Genomic DNA, 25,560 nt, shown 5'->3' on the forward strand with positions numbered 1-25,560 from the left:
TGCTCACCTGATGGCAGCCATGTAGCAGAAAGAGGAAGGGGACCATGAAGAAATATGCCATTCAAAGTTCCTTACTCCAAATCAGGCCCCACTCCCTCAAAATCCTCAAATCCTCAAAGGATTCAATGAATTAACACATTGGTGTAGTTAGTACTCTCATGACCCAATCACCTTCCAATAGAGCCACTTCGACTTAGAGTCAAGACTTTAATACATGAGCCTTTCTAATTTATTTTTGGAGGCTACTTCATGTTGAGACCTTGACAAAAAATAAGAAAATAAAAGAAAAAAATTAAGAAATAGCTTATTTTGATTTACACACATACAAACTTTCTCTGTCATCTTAATTACAAGTGTTACAGAAGGAAAAGCAATACTCACCGCATTTGAAAAATGATGAATGACAGCAATGGAGATGCAAGCATCAAAAGACCCACTTCGGAATGGAATAGACAGTGCATCACAGACTAAGGACTGAAACTCCCTCTCTCTACAAATGTCCAAAAGGTTCTGGCTATGATCACACCCAATCTATGATAGGGAAAGAAATGTGTAACATTTAGTTTGCATATCACAGAGGTTTATTTTATACCTTAGACTAATCACACAAGCTTTATCTACATAAGCAAACAATCATATTACAAGCCATAGGAGTCAGTACAAAGTCATGACTATAGTCAGGAAAATCGGTCATTACCAAATAAAAAAGAGAATTTAGGTCAGCTATGGTGGTACACACCCAGCATGCTAGAGGCAGAGGCAGGCAAATCTCTACAAGTTCAAGCCCAGCCAGTATTACACAGTGAAATCCTGTTTGTTTTTGTTGTTTGGTTTTTTTATTGTTGCTAAAGAATACTCCAATTTTTAAAGTTACTGAGTCTTTTTTTCTGTTAAACCTCTAGCCCTACAAAGAACGTAGTGTAAAACTGTGCTTGTTTAAACCTTTCTGTATAAGATAACCAACCCAAATTAATGGAGCCACTGATGGCAGCAATCAGAGCAAACATTCCACTTTCCCAAACAGGTAAAGTCCAATGAGTCCCATGACCACCTGATTCCATGAAAGTGTCTGAGGGCTTCTCATATTCAATACAGCTTTATCATTTCTGTTTAAACTTTCCTGTTTAGTAATATATATACAAAGTATAGCAATACTGTATTTGCTATATCTCCTAGGTATAAATCAACACAGGAATGTCCCAAGTGGCTATTAATAACACCATCAGTACTATTCCTAGCTTTCCCTTTGGTTTAAGATCCATGTCTGAATGATCACATTTATGTATTTCCATATATATATGTCTGTATAATTCAGCTAGTAAACACAAACTCAAAATAGAAACACCATTCAAATAATATACAGAATTTTATGTTGGTCACATTTCCTTATACTTAAATTCAGTTAAAAAATAATCAGAGGACCAAAGTAGGCCCAGTTGTTACCAACAACTGAATCTGACTAAAAGTCAACAGAAAGACATCCAATCTGACTGTAAAACAAAGCTTTAAAAATAGGGCTCAATGATTATTCAGAAGAAAGTTGCTAAGAACAATAAAGAAAACCATAGCAGAAGTCAATCCAAATAAGAGGAAATGTCTCTCTTTCTCTCTTCTCTTGCTAGATGCTTTTGACAGTTTGGATATAGCACACCTTTTCACTAACAAGAAAGCACAGGCAATATGTCACATAAGTCCCACTACTAGAGAAGTCACCCATGCCTGGATCAAGACTTTTATCTTTCACTTGTTTTGCTGGAGCCTTCCACAGACCATAGTTAAATCATGTCTTTTTTCCCTCCTCCTTTCATAAATACCAAGAATAGTATCAAGTACTTGAAATTCTTCATAATAATGCCACACAATGTCCACAATAGAGCAGAAAGATGGCCTATTTATAAGCAAAAACAGGAACTCTTGCAAAGCTACATATTTCATTGTCTTTAATGGAGATCAAGAACATAAAAAAGTTACATTAGGCTTAAAAATATTGTCTTACTCTTTCCTATTTGTGTATGTATTGTGTGTACACATGTGTTGCAGAAGAGCCGCTTGTTGGTTCCTGGCTGCCTGGCAAGCTTAGACCTGAAAACAATCACACAGAAACTGTACTTACATCACTACTTGGTCCATTAGCTCTAGCTTCTTATTGGCTAACTCTTACATATGAATTTAACCCATTTTTATTAATCTGCATATTGCCAGGTGGCTGTGGCTTACCAGCTAAAGTTCCCAGCATTTATCTCCGGTGGCTCCAGAGCTTCTCTCACTCTGCCCTTCTTCCTCCCAGCATTCTGTTTAGTTTTCTCCGGCTAGCTAAGCTCTGCCCTGCTATAGGCACAAAACAGTTTCTTTATTCATTAATGGTAATCAGAGCATACAGAAAGAAATCCCACATCACACATGTGTTCATGTTCATGTGCAGGCATGCATATGTTAGTCTTTGCATTCCACCTTGCTTAGTTCAGTGTCTCTGGTTTACAGCCAGGTACAGCAGGCTAGCTTACCCACAACCTTCCAAGAATATTCCTGTCTCTATCTCCCATCTCACTGGAGGAGGGTGTGAACTACAGACACCTGATACCATATCTGGATTTTATGTTTATTCTGACAATTTCCACTCAAGTCCACTTGTTTGTGTGATAAGCACTTTACTGACTGCCATCTCCCCAACTTAAACTTTTTTATTTTTAAAATTTTCAAAGAAAAATAAAACAAATCAAAACCCTAAATATTTGACTCTGGATGTATAAGTAAAACAAAAGAAATCATTAAAACTTAGTTCTATTTTCTACTATTAAAAACGTAACTTTTAGAGCAAGCAAGTAATTGATGCTTACCTTACCAGGTGAGAAAGGAAAAAAAAAGAAGAAACGAAAGCATGCATACCCTTCAGCGTGTCAGAGTGGAAAGTGGACAGCACAGAGTAGGACTTCCAACCTCTTCTAAAATCAAAATGTCTCACAGCTGAAGCACGATTAATAAAAACTCAGAGACAGAAACTGGGGTTTAACCTAAAGGTCAGAAAAGCAAAAGAGCCAGCCACTAGCTTTTATCTTTACCTCAATCCGAAATGGTGATCCTGTCTCCTGGAATCTCAGAATAAGACTGAGACTAAGAGCTGTCTCCTCCCATTTTGTTATCCTCTCTAGTTTGGGGATTAAGAAACCACCTGGTTTCTATGGCAAACTAACGTGGCTACTGGCATTAAAGATGTGTGTTATTGTGGCTACTGGGATTAAAGGTGCGTGTCATTGTGGCTACTGGCATTAAAGGTGTGTGTTATTGTGGCTACTGGGATTAAAGGTGTGTGTCATTGTGGCTACTGGGATTAAAGGTGTGTGTTATTGTGGCTACTGGGATTAAAGGTGTATGTCATTGTGGCTACTGGCCAATGTGGTTGTTTTACTTTTTTGATCCTCAGGCAAGCTTCAATTATTAAAGTACAAATGAAATGCCACTACAACAGTGATGGCAGTGTGATGAAAACTCTCCTTATATAATGTTGCTGACAGTGAAAACTGGCAAGTCATTTAAAAAGCAATTAGTAACATTATCTTTAACTATTATCATAACAATGTCCACAACTTTTAGCTTAATAACCACTCTTCTCAAAGGCATTTTTAGAAATAACACAAATTACAGACAAAGCTAACCAGGCTAAGACCCACTGACCTATTTATTTGGAATTCACCTAGACAGATTCTTTGTAACATATTTTAAGTTAGTTATATTTCTATAGTAGGGATGATGAAATTTTCTGGCAAAAAAGTATAGAATATAGTATAGAATAGTAAGGCCAGAATAGACTACAGATTTAAAAACTTGATCTTCTTGTCTCCTAAATCTACATTTTCTCTTCTGTCATAATATCTTTCAACATACATGTCTGTATACAGTAAGAACCTTTTGTGTGTTTCTTATCATAGCATACATACTCAATAGGAAATCTACCATCCTAACAAAACTATGTGCACAATAAGTTATTTGGATGTGTGCATGCATGCACATGCTGTTCCACATGAGGTGGAACCTAGAACCCAGAACTCACACTGTGCCACTGAGCTAAGATCCCAGTCTATTAGTTATTTAAAACAGCACTAAACTAAAACAACCATATATACAGAAATGTCATCTTTATAAATATTCTAAACTCAAGAAACTTAGAGACAATTAATGTAACAGTGAGGATAAGTGATACGTATTATCAAATTCCATAAACTATAATATAAAATATTTATGGGAAAAATAATTAGAAAATATATACATTTTAAACTGCTTTATTAGGGTAATAGGAATACAGGTAGATAAATATCTTTCAACAATATTCTAAATAGGGCTTTGTTTTTCTTAAAAATACACACCATTTGGGCTACAGAGATGGCTCAACAATTAAGAGCCCTTGCTCCTCTTGCAGAGGACATGGGTTTGATCCCCAGTACCCATACATGGTGGCTAGTTATCTGTTACAAAACTCAAATTCCTGGGGATACAGTTCCCATTACTGGCACTTAATAACAACAGTTTTGCACATAGTGCATGTACATACATACAGGCAAAGCACAAACATACATTTTTAACAAGTATATATGTATATACATATACACACACAATTTTTAAAACTATGAAGAAAACATTACAGTTAGAGAGATAATTCAGTGGTTAAGAGCATACACTGCTCTTAAAAAGGATTTAGTTCGGTTCCCAGCACCCTCATCAGATGGCTCACAACCACCTCTAACTCTAACTCCAGGGGATCCAATGACCTCTTTTAGCCTACATAAGCATTGCACTCACATACCTAAATCCACGTTCAGACACATAAATTACAACTTTGAAATACTATTTATAAAGGAAAAGATTCAATTGTAGAGAAATTTAAATGGCAATACACAAAGTACAGAGAAACACAGTTTAAAAGCAAGAAAAGGATATACTAAAGTCTACATTTGAGTTCCAACTTCAGTGTAGTATAATTTGAGGTTGGATATTGTGGCATCCAGCTGTGTTCGTCAAAAAATTGGACTGTAATTTTATTTTTGTTGTTATGTCTTTATATGGTTTTGGATCAGTGGAATACTGACTTATTGATCACATTTGGTAGTGTCACTCTCTATTTTGTGAAACAAGTTATGAAGAATTTGTATGAGGGCTTCTTTGAAAGTTTGATAGAATTCAAATATGAATGTCTTTGGTCCTGGGTGTTTCTTTCACAGAATGTTTTTGATTATAACTTTGAGCTCATTGACTATAGTGGGTCTGCAGTATCTTCTGGCTTTAATTTGGTATGCATCTAGAAATTTTATTTTTTCAAGGTTTTTAGACTAACAATTTTCATAGTAATTTCTAATTAATATTCTAAACTTTATTGACTGTACTTTATTGATTCTGTTCTTTATTAGCTCTTTAGGCTAACAATTTTCATAGTAATTTCTAATTAATATTCTGTATTTTATTGGAATATTTGATGAATCACACTCTTAATCTCCGTTTTTAATCACAAAATAAATTTGTGCCTTCTCCCTCTTTCTTTTTTGTCAGAAAGCAGAGTCCATTCTGAAACCTTTTTGAAGAAGTTTTTAAGAAGTTAACACCCTGCAAGCATGGTGGGACATGCCTTTAATCCTCGGACTTGGGACACAGAGGCAGAGAGATCACTAGAAATTTGAAGCCAGCCTGTTCTTCATAGCAAGTTCTAGGGCAGCCAAGGCTATATCACATTTTGTTTTCCCTGTTTTGTTTTGATTTTCCCCTGCTTGTTTGTTTTTGAGGTAGCTCAAGTGCACCAGAAGAACTAAGATAATAGGCATGTATCATCAAGTCTGGTTTGAATATCTTATTTTGAACTGCAGGATGGAATTTTTTGTGACACATCAAAAACCTACTTCCTCAGTGTGAGCAAATGTAGTCTGTTATTCACAAAACAAAACAGAACTACACATGACAACAATCCATGGGTTTCACATTGTACCTCGATGGAAAGCTGCTTTTCATCTGCCTCTTAATGCCAGCCCTACTTTCCCTTAACTCCAGTAGTAGTTTTTGCTTTGTGTCAGTACAAAGTATGAAGGGTGGGGAAGGAAGCCAATATTCCAAATAATCTGAGATATTTCAATAACTTCCATATAGACTGACTCATTCATTCATTCTCTGACTCTCTACCTTCCCTCTTTCCTCCTTTTTCCTTACCTTCTTCACCCCCAATCTTGAGAAATAAAAGCTCTGGTCATCACAGAACAGTGATAGTATGAATTTTACATCAATGTCTACCACACAAAGACTTTATTCACATGAGAAGAAAAAGGTGACTCAGAGAAGGAAATGATAACAAATGAGAGCAGACACGTGTAGATTAGAAACAGCTTCAGCGCTGGCTCTGACATAGTACATCTGAAAGTTTTTAAATCTACGAGGCAATACTATGAACAAATGAGCACTGGGTTTAGACCCAAAAGGCACAGGAACAAGTCTCTGTTATTCAGGTGTTGGAGCTGTGCTACAGATGTATCAGTTGGCATTCAACAGCTCATCACCAGTTGTTCTTGGCATTTTGACTAGTTGTGGCTTTCTGTAAGTCTCCAACTGCTGCAAGAAAGCATTTTGATGAGGTGCCAGAAGTGCACTTACTTACCGTGTTTTTATCTTTGTCTTTCCTTGTAGTGATTCCTTGTCATAGTATATACTCTTATTTAGGTTGCTGCAGACTAAAAATTAAGAAACACGTCCAATCTTTTCTTTTCTTTTAGGTGTGTGTGTGTTCACATGTGGCTAAGTGTGCACATGCTCATGTAAGTATGAAGGCAATAAGTCAACCTCAGTTGTCATACCTCAAGTGCTGTCCAACTTGTATTTTTGTTTTTTTTTAATGAGAAAGTAATTTTATTAAATTATAAAAGTTTCCATTTCCGCCCCTCCTCCCAACACCCTCCTACTCCCCCCACTCCCTCTCCTCCTCCCTCTCCATCCCTAAGAGTAGTCAGGGTTTCCTGCCCTGTGGGAAGATCGAGTTCCTCCCCCTCCCTCCAGGTCCAGGAAGGTGAGCATCCAAACAGACTGGATACCCAAAATCCAGTATATGCAGAGGAAACAAGTCCCAGTGTCATTGTCAATGGCTTTTCAGAAAGACTCCGGGCCAGCCACATTCAGAGAATCCGGCCACATTCAGAGAATCTGGTTGGATCACGTCCTCGTTCAGTCCCAGTCCAACTGGCCTTGGTGAACTCTCCAACTTGTATTTTTGAAACAAAAGTCTCTCAGTGGCACCTGGGGCTCATTGATTCAGCTATGCTGGTTGGTTACTGAACCTGAGGGATCCTCCTGTCACTGCCTCCCCAGCTCTGGGATAGCATCACATACCACCACATCCAGTATTTTTATGTGGGTACTTGGGAATAGAACTCAGGCTCTCAAGCTTATGTGGCAAGCATTTTATCTACTGAACTATCACCCCAAGACTGCTCCAGTTCTTTTTTATCCACCTAGAAATTTATGACCATTATATTCTTTGTAATTTTTCCCATCTTTAGATTTTACTTACAATGTGACTATCAATAAATTATCTTATGTTTATAAACTATAGATTAGAAAGAATTTTAAAGCGAGGTCTTCAATATTGGGGCATCCTAATAAGGGAGTGATAAAGCATAAAGCAAGGAAATCATAGAAGAGGAGCAGAAAGATTTGAAAAGTCACAGAATCAGAACATCTGCTGTAAGACAGCATCTTCTATAAAAGACAGGGAAGCTACACCCATAGGATCTCAACTATATAGCTGCCTAAATATGGCTAGACCTGAACAATGATAACACACCTTACATGCTAATGTGGATGAGAGAAATTTCATAAGGCCCCACCCCTGCATGAAAATCAGGGCAATTAATGACTACTAAGAAAGGGAGAATCAGTCTAATTCAGGGAGGAGTATCCCCTGCAGGCTAAGTAATCCCAAACTGTCACCCCTAAACACACACACACACACACACACACACACACACACACACACACACACACACACGCACCAATAAATTGACCCAACAGGCTGTATTTATACATACATATGAATATTTATGTGACAATAACAGTGAAATAAGAGGTTATAAACGTAATAGGGAGGGAAACAGGAGGAATTGAAATACGGAGAGAAAGGAGTGAAAATGATGTTAACTACAATACTCACATATGAACCTCCTGTAGTAAAATGAGTGGTGGTAACACGTAGGCAGATGACCCTCCTACATAACCTCCATCCCATTTTTCCAATTTAAAGAAAACAGAAGCAATTACTTGCCATATATAACTCCTTGTTGATGCCAAGGTACTTTCCGTTTCCACATCCAATATCTGCCACTATAGAACCACTTGGCAAAGCTTTCAGGAACTCCATGATGTGTGGCCATGGGCTGTGTCTTGTGCTGCTGAAGTGCCTTGCAATCAAATCATAGACACGATGAACATGCTCTTGTTCCAGCTGGCATGCTTCTTTACTGCTCTCTGGAAGGGAAGGAAGTGTGGCCTTCCTCTGTCTGTCGCAGACCGAGGAGTAACCTAAATGAGAAGAAAAAAACCTCTGCATCCAGGTGTGAAACATACCTATAAACCCACCACTGTAGAATCTGAGCAGCAGGACCACCATTAATTTGAGGGCACACTGTACTACACAGTGAGTTCCACGCTATCTAGGCTTATAGAGTGAGACCTATCTCAATCAATCACTTACTCAATCAATAATAAAAAATAATGAATTAAAATAGATTTATTATGTAAGGCAATGTTAACTTTTTATGCAAAAGACTAGGGTAGCAAATAAAATCAATATATGGACAGGGTCGAGGGGTAGTTTACGGCTGCTAGGGGAAGAGTTATTATTTTCTTCAGTTACATAGTCACTGATAAGTTGTCCATGGTCCAGAAAACAATTCTACACCACATTCAAGTAAGCAATTCTAATTAAACTCAGTGGGTCAGGAAACAAAACGCAGAACAAAATGCAAAACAAAACAAGTAAGGAGTTGGGGATTTGTTGGTAGAAAGAGAGTCAGTGGGAGAAGGAAGAGTAATAGGGAGTGAAAATGACCGAAATTTACAACACATGCATGAAATTGTCAAAGAATAAAGAGGAGGAAAGAAAAGGAGAAAAAAATCTGCAAACTGAATAAAAAGAGCCAGTGAAATGCTTTTAGTGTTTCACTTATAATTAATAACCATCCACAACAATGACACATTTGCATAAGAAACCTAGCTTCTCTCTCCAACCAAATTTTTAAGTAGCTCGAGAATAGGAGCTTTGCTTTAGTTTCTATACCTTATAAGGCTGCCAGTAGTGTTAACACTTAACAAATACCAAACATATTTTAAAGTATCACATTTTATAAACTCACTATAGTGTTAGCAAAATTAGCAAAAACTCATTTTCAGCTTCACGAATAAAGTAATTTCAAGGTTTTTTTAAAAACAGGATTATCATTTTCAGATAAGAGGTTTTGTTCTTTAAGATTTATTTTCATTTCTATTCTTGTCTCTGTGTGCATACGCCATGTGGGAGGGGAGTGCCTGTGGAGGCCAGAGGTAGCAGATCCTTTGGAGCTGGAGTGACAGTCTGACAACATGGGCACTGGGAAGAAACAAACTCAGGTCCTCTGGGAGAGTTACAGCTGAACCATCTCTCCAGCCCTGAGATAAAAGAGTTTTCATTTATTTATTTTGCAGCTAAATAAAATGGCCATTGTTACAGGCTACCCCAAATTGAAACTCCTGTGATGTAAAAAGCATTTTCTGATTACTGTCATTACAAATTAACATTTATAAAGTAACAGAATTTTCTGTTGATTTCAAGAAATAAATATAGAGAACAACATACTCAGACAAACAAATCAGAACAGCATCCTGTGTGTGTAGTTCTTCTACTAAATTATAAACCTCCACTTACTACCCCAGAGTCACTCACACAAGCAATCTGTCCTCTCCAAGTTCTCTGTTGAGATTACAAAAGAAAAATTAAAGGCCTGACAAGCCTTGCCAACAAAAATCATTTCTCCATAAGAAATGTTTTATTGCCTTACAATCCCAACACTCTTAGCTACTACTTCAAAAAATAAAGCATCTTCTTGGCACTCAAGGATGCTAAAGGACCAAATATCAGGTAAATTAATGATAAAATATAGCCTCTGCCTTCAAAGAATATAAACTGTGATGGAGGTAGCTCAGAGAAGTGCTACAAAAGCCTAACACATGCTCAGTACAGCAGATGTTACTGGAGAAGTTAAGAAAAAGCTCTCCTAAGTATTGACGCCCTTAAAGGGTTTCCATACCTCATTTATTCTGATGCAGAATAGATGAAATTAGAGACTTACTACAATTACAGGGCACAAGCCTCACTTTCTTAAATGTAAATGATGTTTGAATTCCCCGCTTGCTTAAAGTCAAGTCTCCGATGTCACTGGTGATTATTCCACCCTTGAACTGCTCAGATGCTTGGACAGTATCAAACTTTCTGGGTGTAATTCTGAAGACAATAAGTAAAATAACTTACTTGGCATTACAGTGACAGCATTTAGGGAATACAACAAATGTTGGGATTAGCATGCTGTTTCAAATACATGACATTCTACAAATTACAACGCACTTGAAAAAGAATATACATAAAGCAGGTTGGAATTTTGTTATATTTTTTTCCAGAATAAACATCAAAAGGTTGATTTCCTATGCTGGCATGCTTATCTCAATTTATTTTCCCCTTCACCAAAGATTGTAACAAGCAAATAGTTGGTATACCATTTGTTTGCTTCCTCTATCACACTTTTCCCCATCTCTGACAACCTACACCCTTTCCTCCATCACTTTCCACAGCATGCAAATGCACACTCACAGTCAGTCAGTCACTTTGGAGGTAATGAATGTCAATGGCAACCTTCAAATATAGTGTTAATATTTATTTCTTCCTCCTAATAATATAACAAAGAATGAATAAGACTTACATCAGCTTTAAATTAAATATTAGTATGACTTAGAATCAAACTTTCATATATAACTACTGTTAACATTTAAGGACCTTCAATAAAAAAGTGTGATCAAAATAATATCTGAGACACGTTATAATCTTTTTGTATATTGTGAAGATGTGTCACTCTGAATAGTTTAAAAAAAAGCTGACTGGCCTAGGCAGGATTTCCAGGGAGAGAGGATGCTGTGAAGAAGGGGAAATGCCAGGAGACTCGGAGCAAGAACGGGTAATACAGAGTAAAAGTAACTGAACCACATAAAAGAATACAGATTAAAAGATATAGATTAATTCAAGTTATAAGAAATAATTAGAAACAAGCCTAAGCTATTGACCAACCTTTTATAATTAATAACAGTTTCTGTGTCATTCCTGGGGAGCCGACAGTCCCGATGAAAAAGTCTGACTACAAAGAAGCTTTAATATTTCCAAGAATAGATTGTTTCACAATATATATGCAAAATAACTCCTTATTTTGCACTTACTATAATGCCATTATTCTTAAAAGTTTAAGAATGAGCGACAACACAAAGAGCCTGAACCCCAAAAGAAAACCTGCTTATTTTCAAAATTCTAAGAATACTTGAGAAAATTGATTAGACTGCATTTGAGTGCAAATATTTTAATGGCTATGAAAAAGAATCAAAATCAGGCCATTTATTTTTTATGACTCAAACTTAAAGACAGTTATTCTTTGTTCCCCTAAACTCAATTCTCAGGGTGGGTCCAAGTGTTGCAACAGAACAGCAGCTGCAGCTTCCCCTCCTCCTGTGTCCACACCTCCTGTGGATCTCAATACCTCACATTGGCTTTTTCCTCTTTGTTGTGTCCCAACCTCCACCTCTAGCAGACACCCAGTTCAATGACAGGAAAAGCCTGAAAGAAGACCAGGTACCAGGTAGGCTGCCCAGGGAGGGACCTTCTCCATTGTCTCTGTTTTCCAATCTAATTCTCAGGGTAGCCACCAGGGCTGCAACAGAACACTGGCTTCAGATTGCCTCCCCAACCTCCGTCTATGTATCTGATGACTTCCACAGACCATTCTTCCATGGCCTCCTCTCCCCATTTCTTCACTGTGTCCCAGCCCCCAAATTGGGCAGATAACCTCTACTTGGGCATACCCTACTCAACCACAGGCCATGCCTGCCAGAAGACCAGCCCCGAAAACACAAGTGGATACCCCATGCTCAACCACAGGCCACACACCACAGAACACCAGGAAGGCTGCCAACAGATGTTCTGCAACTTCTTGCTTCCACAGACCCACTCCCCAGGGTTATCCACAGCTCTGTAACAGTATATAAGATGCAGCCTTGCCTTGCCCCTGTCCATACCTCCAGTGGGTCTCATGGTCCATCCCCCTCTAGGATACTCTCCCACTGTATCCCACCCCCATTGTGGGCACTACCACTTGCTCAACCAAAGCTATGACTGCCAAATGACCAGGTAGACTGCTCCCTAATTTTCTCCATTCTCTATGTTCCCTCAGATCCAATATTTAGGATCATTCCTAGCACCGCAACAGACTATCTCTCCCTGGCTTCCCTTTCCCCCAGCCTCCAACACCAGCAAGCATTCCCATGAACACACTAGTCAAGGAGGCCAGGAAAAGGCAAAACAGTCAACACACAACCCAACAAAGGCAAACCTAGACTTACAAATCACCTGAATCCCAGGTGCCTAGATGCCAACACAAAAGCAGTTCATAACAGCAAGGGAAATATGTCTCTGCCAAAGCCCACCTATCCTACTACATAAAGTCCTGAATATTCCAACATCGCTAAAGCACAAGATAAAGATCTTAAAACCAATTTTATGAAATGACAGAGGTCCTTAAAAAGGAAATGAAAAAGCCCTTAAAGAAATCCATGAAAACACAAACAATTGGAGGAAATTAATAAATCCCTTTAAAAAAGTCAAGAAAAACCAAACAGTTAAAGGAAACAAATAAACTTGAAAATGGAAATAGAACAAATAAAGAAATCACAAACTGCGGGAATTCTGGAGGTGAAAATTTTAGAAATTAAAACAGTAAGAATAGAGTAAGAATTCACCAACAGAATACAAGAGATGAAATACAGAAACAGGTATTGAAGATATGATAGAAGAAATGGATACATCAATCAAAGAAAATGTTAAATCTAAAAAATTTAACACAAAACATTCAGGAAATCTTGGAAACTATAAAGAGACCAAACCTAAGAATAATAGGAATAGAGGAAGAGAAAATTCCCAGCACAAAGATATAAAAAAATATTTTCAACAAAACCAGAGAAAAATTTTCTAACCTAAAGAAGGACTTACCTATAATGGTACAAGAAGCATATAAAACACCAGTTAGATGGGACCAAAAAAGAAAGTACCCCCACCACATAATAAAACACTAAACATACAGAACAAAGAAAAAAGTTGTAAAGTAAAAAGATCAAGTAACATATGAAGGCAGACCTATTAGAATTATATCTGACTTCTTATGGAGACTCTAAAAGCAAAAAGGGCTTGGACGGATCAGCTGCAGACTCTAAGAGACAACAGATGCCAGTCCAGATTATTATACCCAGTAAAATTTCAAATGCCACAAATGGAAAAAATAAGATATTTTATGATAAAGTCAAATTTAAACGATATCTATCTATAAATCCAGCCTAACAGAAGGTGCTAGAAGGAAAAATCTAAAAGAAGGTTAACTACACCCATGAAAACACAGGAAATAAATAATCTCACACAAGCAAAACCAAGAGAAGGAAAGCACACACACACACACACACACACACACATACAAAACACATATATAGACAACACATACACACACCACCACCACCAACAACAAAATAACAGGAATTAAGAGTCATTGATAAACATTTCTTAAAATAAATGGTCTCAATTCTTTAACAAAAAGACAAAAACTAACAGAATGGATTCGAAAACAGGATACAATGATGCATACAAGAAACACACTTTATCAAAGATAAATATTACCTCAGGTAAAGGGTTGGAAAATGATATCCCAAGCAAATGAACCTAAGAAGCAAGCTGCTGTACCCATTTTAATATCTAACAAAATAGACTTCAAATTAAACAAAAATGATTGCAAAGGACACCACATATTCAAAGGAAAAATCTAGCAAGATGACATTTCATTCTTTACATTTATGCTCCAAACACAAGCTTGCCCACACCATTTGTAAAAGAAACATCAGTATAGCTTAAATCACACATCTAACCTCACAAATTGATAGCAGGAGATTTCAACATCACACTATCACCAAAGAACAGGTAAGTCAGCCAGACAAAAACTAAACAGAAAATTCCTGGCACTAACAGACATAAACTAAATGAGTCAGATATTTACAGGACATTCTACTTTCTTCTTTGTACCTCATGGAACTTTCTTTAAAATGAGCACATAATTGGACACATGAGTCTCAACTGCTACAAGAAAATTGAAATAACTACCTACAACCTGTCAAACCACCATGGATTAAAACTGTATGGATATAAACAACAGAAAGCTTACAAATTTATGGAAACTCAACAATTCCCTAATAAGTAAAAGAAATGTGTCAAGAAAGGAATTAAGAAAAAAGTTAAAGACTCTAGAATTAAATGAAAACGAACAGATGATATACCTAAATTTATGGGACACAATGAAAGCAGTACTACAAAAAAGTTTATAGTATAAATTGCCTACAATATAAAATTGGAGAGATCTCATAACAGCAAACAGCATGCCTGAAAGTTCTAGAACAAAAAGAAGCAAGCACATACATGAGGAGTAGAAGGCAGGAAATAATCAAACTGAGGTTTGAAATCAATTAAAATAGAAACAAAGAGAACAATATAAAGAATCACCTTTAATCCCAGCACTTGGGAGGCAGAAGCAGGCAGATCTCTGTGAGTTTGAAGGCAACCTGTCTACACAGAGAGACCCTGTCTTAAAAAAACAAAAAACAAAAAATAAATAAACAAAAATAAAAAAGAATCAATGAAACAAAAGAGTTGGTTGAGAAAATCAACAAGATAAACAAACCCTTACGAAGTAAAACACAACAATAATCAAATTAATAAAAATCATAAATGAAAAGGTAGTCATAACAACAGATAGCAAGGAAATCCAAAGAATCAAAAAGACATACTTTAAAAACCCAGACTCCACCGAAATGGAAAATGTGAAAAAAATGGATAATTTTCTCAATACATATCACATGTCAAAATTAAACCAATTTAGATAGACCTATAACTCCTAGTAAAATAGAGGTGGTCATTAAGTTTCTCAACCAAAAAAGGCAAAGGGTCAGATGATTTTAGTGCAGAATTCAACCACACTTTCAAAGAAAAGCTAATTAATACCAATACTCCTCAAATTATTCACCAAATAGAAACAGAAGGAACAATGCCCAATTCATCTGATACCCAAACCATATAAAGGCTGAAAAAATAAAAATAATTATAGACCAATTTCTCTTATGAACATAAATATAAAAATACTCCATAAAATTCTTGCAAACGGAATCCAAAAATCACATCAAAAAGATTGTCTCAGAGATGCAAGAATGGTTTAACATACAAAAATCTGTGAATGTAATCCACCATATAAATAAAGTAAAGAAAAAACCCACATGATCACTTCTTTAGATATCAAAAAAGCATTCAGCAAAATCCAATACCCCTTCATGATAAAACCCCTGAAGAGATTAGGGACAAAAGGGACATACCTAAGCATAATAAAAGCAATTTATAGCAAACCATAGTCAACATCAAATTAAATGGAGAGGAACTCAAAGCAATTCCACTAAAGTCAGGAACAAATTCTCTCCAAATCTATTCAATATAGTACTTGAAGTTTTAGATGGATGGATATGGCAACTGATGGATTATAAGGAAATACAAATGGAAAGGAAGACTTCATAGTATCATTATTTGCAGATGATATAATACTATGCATAGATGACCCTAAAAATTCCATGAGGGAAGTCCTATAACTGATAAACAATTTCAGCACAGTGGGTGGAAACAAGGTTAATTAAAAAAAAATCAGTAGCCAGATGTATGCGCCTGTTTCGAGGTTCGGGTGTTCACAGAAAAGTGCACGCAAGAGTAGCCCTTCTATACATAAATGACAAGTCGACTAAGAAAGAAATCAGGGAAACAAATGTAGTGGCATTTCAATTGTATTTTAATAAATAAAGCTTGCCTGAAGATCTGAAAGTAAAACAACCCCACTAGTCAGCCTTATAGACCAAGGTAATAAACACCTTTAATACCAGTAGCCATAGTAGTTGACCATAGAAATTGGGCAATGCATGCCTTTAATCTAAGATGTGCACACCTTTAATCTCAGAACTAGATATGATTATAAAATGAGAGGAAACAGCACTCAGATACAGTCTCATTCTAAGGTTCCTGGAGACAGGATCACCACGGATGGAAGTCGAGGTAAGAGTCAGTGGCTGACTGCTTTCCTTTTTGGTTCTTCAGGTTGAGCGCTAATTTTAGTTTCTGAGTTTTTAATTAATTGTGCTTCAGGCAACACTTTTTACAATTAGCCACAAACAATATAAAATAACTTGGGGTAATTCTACACGAACAAGTGAAAAACTTGTATGATAAAACCTTCAAGTCGACCTTTCCCAGGCTTGTGGAAATCTGGTGTGGCCTGTGGCCTTGGTCCCGTTGAGATGCTTCAAACCCTTATTAAGAATGTCTGGGTCCCCATGAAACCCTACTATACCCAGGTTTACCAGGAAATTTGGGTAGGAATGGGATTGATGACCTTCATCCTTTATATAATCAGGAGTGCTGATAAAAGAAGTAAAGCTTTGAAAGGCTCCAGTCCTGCATCTGCCCATGGTCGTCACTAACGGCTCCCTGAGTCCACTCAAGATGAATCCTGTCGGCTACACTTAAGCAAGCTATGTTAGATGGGAACATGGAACATTGCTGTACACTTCCCTAAGTACCATTTACAATGTGGCATTAATAAATATGTCTGAACAGCATCAAAAAAAAATAAATAAAACCTTCAAGTCTTAAAGAAAGAAACTGAAGAAGATATAAGAAGATGAAAAGATTCCCCATGTTCATGGATTGGAAGAATTAACAAAGTACAAATGAATATCTTAACAAAGGCAATCTATAGATTCAACATAATCCCCATCAAAATTAGAACACAATTCTATAAAGCCCTTGAAAGGACAATTCTCACCCTCATAAGAAAAACCCAGGATAGCTAATAATAAAAGAACTGCTAGAAGTATTACCATCCCAGATTTTGAGTTGTACTACAGAACTATAGTAATAAAAACCTTATGCACTAACATAAAAACAGACAAGTGGATCAACAGAATCAAAATGAAGACTCAGACATAAATCCACTCACCTATGGATATCTAATTTTTGATTAAGAAGCCAAAAATTCACACTGGAGAAAAAGAGTTTCTTCAGTGAATGGTGCTAGCCAAAACTGGATGTCTGAATGACACCTGTCAGTATGGATACAACCAATAACATAATTGACACCTCATGCTGATAAGGATGTGGAGCAAGGGTGGTGAGCCTGCTCTACTGCTGGTGAGCCTGTAAACTTGTATAGCCATAGTAGAAATCAATATGTTTCCTCAGAAAATTGGGACTCAATCTACATCAAGATCCACCTATACCACTCTTAGGCATATACCCTAAGAGCATTCCATCCTACCAGAAGGACACCTGCTCAACTATTTTCATTGAAGCTTTATTCATTGTAAACACAAACTGAAAACAACCTAGATATTCGTCAACAAAAGAATGAATGAAGAAAAAGTGGTACATTTATACAATGTACTCTGCTGCTTAAAGTGACAGTATGCAACTTATAGTTTTACAGATGAAGTATGCTTGTTTATCACTGGCTTAGAATGTTTAAATATATAAAGAACTAACAAATTGTTGGAGAGATAAAGTAATATTTGACTAAAGCAAATATATTAAAATGTTGATTGAAGGATCTAGGAAGCAAGTTTAGGGGTGTTTACAATTCTATTAACTTTTCTGTATGAAAGTGTCTATAAGAATTTGATGAAAGGGGGGGTAAAATCTAACATGTCTTGCTAAAATCAATGTATATAGTTTTTGATTTTCTGAAGTTAAGCTATGGTCCACAAAGAAGAATAAAATAATGAACAAAATTATTTTATTAGAGATGATCATTGGTGCATTAAATTAAATCCCATGCTGTGATAGGGAAGGATTCTAGGAGATTTGTTTCCAGTTCGCCAACAAATTTATCAGTCATCGTGTCAAGCATCAAAGATTTCAAACTTGAATGCAAAGTGCAGGTTCTCAATCACCTAAAGGTTGGAGGCAGAGACCCACATTGGAGAACTGAACTGAGCTCCCAAGGTCTAGCTGAAGAGTGGAAGGAGTGAGAATATGGCAAGGAGGTCAAGACCATGAGAAGCTGACCCACTGAGACAGTTTGCCTGAGCTAATGAGAGCTCACGAACTCCAACTGGACTGGGAGTGAAAGAGCATAGGATCAAACTAGTCCTGCTGAATGTGGCTGACAGTTGGGGCAGACTGAGGGGTCACTGACAGTGGCCCTGGGATTATGTCTCTACTGCATGTTAGGATTGGAGGTGGGAGGGATAGGAGGGAGTGTGGAGGAAGTGGGAGGAGGGGAAGGATTGAGAATTTGGATTGGTATTTTTTTAAAGTAATAAAAAATTATGGCCAAAATTCAACCATTTTACAAATGGGACAAACATTTAAATTGTGAAATTCAAACATTGCCCCTGGCATCAAAGGAAGGAAATGTTTTTCAAATTCAGAAACTGCAATCTAACCAAATAAGGACAGACAAACATAAACATGAGACTAATCAGTTTCAAAACATTTGTCGTGATATACACAGCCCATAAGTCAAGGAAAAAAATTTAATAATCAATAACACAAGGTTATAAGAAGTATATTTTAGAGTATAGAGAGTACTTATTACTAACGGATATTATTGTCGTGTCCTTGCTACTACATCTATCAAGCTAGCATCTACCACCTAAAACATTTCATTAAAAACTAGTCTTGGGTTTTTTATAAATACCTATTTATAAATTTATTTTATAAATTTATTTTATAAATACCTATTTATAAATAGGTATGAACTAGAACCAAGTTTTTGCCTTATCTAGTTTTTAGTCTACTCTCAGTACCAATATATAAAGATCTGAAGATAATTACATTGGCTTTACATTTCTAGTTTCTAACATTATTTTGGAAAATTTAAAAAAATGATGATAAAAGCTGTCATCTGGGGCTTATATACCTTATTCCTAGTCTTTGTCTAAAAGAATATAAATGTAGGAGATTAGAGAGATGCATCAGTGATTAAGAGCATCGACTGTCTCTTCCAGAAGACTTAGGTTCAAGTTTCAGTCCTACTTAGTACATAACCATTTGTAACACTATTTTCAGGGGATCCAATAACCTCTTCTGGCTTCCACAGGTACTGCATAAATATGAAACACAAAAAAGCATACAGGCAAAACACCCATACACATTCAAAAAAATTAAAAACATCACAAAAATTTTAAAAAATACCTTAAGATGATACATAGCACTGATATTCCAGCACTTTCTAACTCAATGGACAACTATAACAGCAAATAAGACAGTCAACAAAATGTGAGCTTTCTATATACACAGAAAGGGAAGAGAAAGAAGAAACACCAAAAAGATATTCCAAAACAGAAAAACAGTACAACACATGATGATATCAAGGAATGAATCTAACTGCAAATTAGATATGAATAGAAAATTACTTGCAAGAAAAGAATTGATTAACACTTTCAAAATCTGTCTTCTGACTTCACACATTATTATATGTGTACATCTCTACTATATGTGCTTTGACACATGAAGGCCTGCACTCAAAGACCCACCAGATAATTTTGAACCAAAAATGCAAGCATAAACAGCAGAATGCATGAGATGGAAGGGAGAATCTCAAGTGCTGAAGATACAACAGAGCAAAGAGAACAGGCTCAGTGGTCAAATAAAACATTAAATCTAACAAATGCTGAAGACAAACTATCCAGGAAAAATGGGACACCATGAAAAGTCCAACCTAAGAATAATAGGGATAGAAGAAATCCAACTCAAGAGCATAGAAAATATATTCAAGAAAATCATAAAAGAAAACTTTTCCAACCTAAAGAAAGATATGCAAATGAAGATACAAGAAGCTTATAGAACACCACACAGACAGCACCAAAAATTAAGTCCCCACACCACCTAATAATAAAAAAAAACTAAACATACAGAATAATGGGAGACTGTTAAGAGCTGCAAAGGAAAAAGGCAAAGTAACATAAAGTCAGACCTCTCAGAATTTTTACACCTGACTTCTCAATGGAAACAATAAAAGCCAGAAGGTACTGGTCAAGCAGTATGCAGACATTAAGAGAACACGGATGCCATCCCAGACTCCAATACCCAGCAAAACTTTCAATCACAATAAACAGACAAAACAAGAACCAGATTAAGCCAATGCCTAGTCACAAAGCCAGTACACAAAGTACTAGAAGGAAAACTCAAACCCAAGGAAGTTAGGTACATCCAGAAAAACAGAAAATAGATGCTCTCATAGCAGCAAATCCCAAAGAAGGGAAAAACATACACAACATCACTAGCAATGAAAACTAATATGAAAGGAACTAGCAATCACTGGTTATTAATATCCCTTAATATAAATGGACTCAACTCACCCATAAAAAGACACAGGCTAACAGACTGGATACAAACACAGACTCCATTCTTCTGCTGCATAAATAAACATGCCTCAACCTCAAAGAGAGATACATCTCCTCAGAGTAAAGGGGACCAATGGAACTGAATTGAAGACCCAGATATCAATCCACACACTATGAACACCTGATTTTTGAGAAAGAAGTTAAAAATAAAAAATGGAAATAAGAAAGCATATTCAACAAATGATGCTGGCATAATTGAATATCAACATATAGAAGAATGAAAATAGATCCATATTTACTGCAACGCATAAAACTCAAGTCCAAATGGATCAAACACCTCAACATAAAACTATCAAACTGAACCTTATAGAAGAGAAAGTGGGAAGTACACTTGAACGCCTTAGCACAGGAGACCAGTCCCTAAATATACCTAAATATAACTCCTGTAGCATAGACACTGAGAGAAACAATTAATAAATGGGACTTCCTGAAAGAAGTCTTCTGTAAAAGAAAGGACATGGTCAACAAGACAAAGCAGCCTACATAATGGGAAAAGATCTTTACCAACCCTACATCGGACAGAGGGTTGACCTTGAAAATATACAATGAACTCAAGAAATTGGTCATTAAAACAAAAAAATAATCGGGTAAAAAAAATGGGGTACAAACCTAAACAGAGAACTTGCAAATGATTAATCTAAAATGGCTGAAAGACACTTAAGGGAATGTTCAACATTCTTAACCATCAGAAAAATGCAAATCAAAATAACCCTGAGATTCCATTTTATACCTGAAATAATGGCCAAGATCAAGTACACTGACAACAGTTTATGTTGGCGAGGATGTGGGGTAAAGGGAACATTCCTTCATTGCTGAAGAAAAATATATAGCTTAATAAAAACAATTAAAAATAAAAAATAGTAATTATTACATAAATTAAATATTGTTAAGAGGGGAAAAAAAATCAACCATCTCCATGATTTTTAGTTTCATTTTTCAAAGTTATGTCCTGGTCAAATTTTAATTTATAATAAAATGTTTATTGTCATCCTTAGATGACCAAGTCCTCATGGTTTTTGCTGAACTGATTATCTGCCCACTACTCCTAGCTCATTATCACAAAGAAATTTATGGTAAGGGCATTGCTTAAAACACACCTAACCACAAAAGACAGGTTGCACTTCCTTAATAACTTAAACGTTAAGCAATTATGCAGTGTGTCTATTATTCTCACATGTCCTGAGGCATCTTACCCCTTGCTGGTAGCTCAATAAGCTAGACCTTAAGCAAAAGAGCATGAACTAACCTTCAGGAAACATCATGTTATCTGAGATACAAACTTAGTGTAATTGTGCTTGTCTTACTTACTTTTAAGTATCCTCACATGAATACATATCAAAAATGTATGTATATTTTTCTGAGGTACAAAAGCATTTAAGGTGACTACAGTTTAACTGTAAAAGCAATACAAATAGCTCAGACAAAAAGTCAAGACTACATTAGCTCTCTATAAGATATACACTACTATTTCAAGTTTTGTTTTGCTTTGTGTTGGATTTAGTTTTGTAACAAAGTTTCACTCTATAAGCCACATTGGCCACGGATTCATGGCAATTTACTTCTTTTAGTCTCAAGAGTGCTAGGATTAATGTATGAACAGACATATCTGACAACAGTTTTCAGATTAATTTTTTAGAAATACTATGAGACTTTAAAAATACTCTAAGGATAATGATAAAATTAAGGCATTGAAATATGACTTAGAGTAAAATGAGGAAAAACATGATAGGAACAATTTGGGCTAGAACATTTAAGAATTAAAAGCCATCTTAGGAATTTCTTTCTTTTTTTTTGAAAGTAAATTTTATTAAATTATAAAAGTTTCCATTTACGCCCCTCTTCACAACACCCTTCCCCTCCCCCCACTTCCCTCTCCTCCTCCCTCTTCGTCCCTTAGGGCAGTCAGGGTTTCCTGCCCTGTGGGAAGTTCAAGTTCCTTCCCCCTCCCTCCAGGTCCAGGAAGGTGAGTATCCAAACTGACTGGATCCCCAAAATCCAGTATATTCAGAGGAAACAAATCCCAGTATCATAGTCAATGGCTTTTCAGAAAGACTTTGGGCCAGCTACATTCAGAGAATCCGGCCAAATTCAGAGAATCTGGTTAGATCACGTCCTCGTTCAGACCCAGTCCAACTGGCCTTGGTAAACTCTCATTAGATCCGTCCCCTTGTATCAGTGGGTGATAGCATCCCTCGCAGTCCTGATTTCGTTTTTCATGTTCTTCCTCCTTCTGCTCCTCATTTGGACCTTGGGGGGCTCAGTCCGGTGCTCCAATGTGGGTCTCCGTCTGTATCGCCGTCCTTCGCCAGATGAAGGATCTATGGTGATAAGCAAAATATTCATCAGTATGGTTATGGGCCAAGGCCGGTTCAGGCACCCTCTCCTCTGTCCAGAGAACAATCTGGGGGATCTCTCCTTGGACCTGGGATCCCATATATAATCAAGTCTCCTGTAAACCTTAAAATGACTCCCTTAGTTGAAATATATTCTTCCCTGATCCCATATTCATCCTTCCTCCCTCCCCCCCCATCCCAGGCCACCGAGCTTTCCCCATTCCTCCCCTACTCCCTTCTCTCTAACCCTCTCCCCTTCCATCAACACTCCCACCCCACCCCCCATGCACCCGAGGTTACCTGGGACTCTTGTCTATTTCCTACCTCCTGGCGGATAGCTAAATAATCTTCATCAGGTTCATCTTCTTATTTAGCTTCTCTAGGATCACGAATAATAGGCTCAAAGACCTTTAATTATGGTTAGAATCCACTTATGAGTGAATACATACCATATTCCTCTTTTTGGGTCTGGCTTACCTCACTCAGTAAAGCATTTTCTATGTCCATCCATTTGCATGCAAAATTCAAGATGTCATTGTTTTTTACCACTGAGTAAAACTCTAATGTGTATATGTTCCACACCTTTTTTAACCATTCTTCTATTGAGGGGCACCTAGGCTGTTTCCAGGTTCTGGCTATTACAAATAGTGCTGCTATGAACATAGCAGAAAAAATGCTGTTGTAGTATGTTAGGGAATCTCTAGGGTATATTCCCAAGAGTGGAATTGCTGGGTCCTGAGGGAGGTTGACTCCCAGTTTCCTGAGAAACCGCCACACTGATTTCCACAGTGGCTGCACAAGTTTACATTCCCACCAACAATGGATGAGTGTTCCCCTCACCCCACATCCTCTCCAGCATAGGCTATCATTGGTGTTTTTGACTTTAGCTATTCTGACAGGTATAAGATGGTATCTCAAAGTGGTTTTGATTTGCATTTCCCTGATCGCTAAGGAGGTTGAGCATGACCTTAAGTGTCTTCTGGCCATTTGAAGTTCATCTGTTGTGAATTCTCTGTTCAGTTCAGTACCCGATTTTTTAATTGGGTTAATTAGAGTTTTAGTGTCTAGTTTCTTGAGTTCTTTGTATATTTTGGAGATCAGACCTTTGTCTGATGAGGGGTTGGTGAAGATCTTCTCCCAGTCAGAAGGCAGCCTTTTTGTCTTACTGACAGTGTCCTTTGCTTTACAGAAGCTTCTCAGTTTCAGTAGATCCCATTTTTTCATTGTTTCTCTTATTGTCTGTGCTACTGGGGTCCTACTTAGGAAGTGGCCTCCTGTGCCTATATCTTGTAGACTACTTCCCACTTTCTCTTCTATCAGGTTCAAAGTGGACGGATTAATGTTGATGTCTTTAATCCATTTGGACTTGAGTTTTGTGCATGGTGATAGATATGGATCTATTTTCATTCTTCTACAGGTTGACATCCAGTTATGCCAGCACCATTTGTTAAAGACGCTTTCCTTCTTCCATTGTATACCTTTAGCTCCCTTGTCGAAAATTAGGTGTTTATAAGTTTGTGGGTTAATATCTGGGTCTTCTATTCGATTCCATAGGTCGACTTCTCTGTTCTTATGCCAATACCAAGCTGTTTTCAATACTGTAGCTCTGTAATAGAGTTTGAAGTCAGGGATGGTAATGCCTCCAGAAGTTCTTTTATTGTATAAGATTGTTTTTGCTATTCTGGGTTTTTTGTTTTTCCATATAAAATTGATTATTGTTCTCTCAAGGTCTGTGAAGAAGTTTGATGGGATTTTGATGGGGATTGCATTGAATCTATAGATTGCTTTTGGTAGAATTGCCATTTTTACTATGTTGATTCTCCCAATCCAAGAGCAGGGGAGGTCTTTCCATTTTCTGGTATCCTCCTCAATTTCTCTTTTCAAAGGCTTAAAGTTCTTGTCAAATAGGTCTTTCACTTCCTTGGTTAGAGTAACCCCAAGATATTTTATGCTATTTGTGGCTATCGTGAAAGGTGATGTTTCTCTGATTTCCCTCTATGCTTCTTTATTCTTTGTGTATAGGAGGGCAACTGATTTTTTGGAGTTGATCTTGTATCCTGCCACGTTACTAAAGGTGTTTATCAGCTGTAGGAGTTCTTTGGTAGAGTTTTTGGGGTCACTTATGTACACTATCATATCGTCAGCAAATAACGAAAGTTTAACTTCATCCTTTCCAATTCGAATCCCCTTGATCTCCTTATGTTGTCTTATTGCTATTGCTAGAACTTCAAGCACTATATTGAAGAGGTATGGAGAGAGTGGACAGCCTTGTCGTGTTCCTGATTTTAGTGGAAAGGCTTTGAGTTTCTCTCCATTCAATTTGATGTTAGCTGTCGGCTTGCTGTATATTGCTTTTATTATATTTAGGTATGATCCTTGTATCCCCAGTCTCTCTAACTCCTTTATCATAAATGGGTGTTGAATTTTGTCAAATGCTTTTTCAGCATCT

The 25,560-nt window shown here is 36.9% G+C and overlaps 1 protein-coding gene and 1 pseudogene across 1 annotated transcript in view; one reads left to right on the forward strand and one right to left on the reverse strand.

Moving 5' to 3' along the window:
- The window catches only part of LOC148122448 (tRNA (carboxymethyluridine(34)-5-O)-methyltransferase ALKBH8-like), a 44,658-nt gene extending 32,308 nt beyond the window's left edge, over positions 1–12,350 (reverse strand). Inside the window, 4 exon segments of the mRNA XM_087905959.1 lie at positions 382–531; positions 8,285–8,541; positions 10,347–10,498; positions 12,328–12,350. Coding sequence (XP_087762085.1) covers positions 382–531; positions 8,285–8,541; positions 10,347–10,498; positions 12,328–12,350 — 582 coding nt within the window.
- A 4,271-nt stretch (positions 12,351–16,621) lies between these two features.
- Positions 16,622–16,885, forward strand: LOC148122449 (ATP synthase subunit ATP5MPL, mitochondrial pseudogene; annotated as a pseudogene).
- Positions 16,886–25,560: the final 8,675 nt, after the last annotated feature.

The sequence above is a fragment of the Myodes glareolus genome, chromosome 4 (genome assembly GCF_982192425.1).
Source record: "Myodes glareolus chromosome 4, mMyoGla1.1, whole genome shotgun sequence".
Classification (NCBI taxonomy): Eukaryota; Metazoa; Chordata; class Mammalia; order Rodentia; family Cricetidae; genus Myodes; species Myodes glareolus.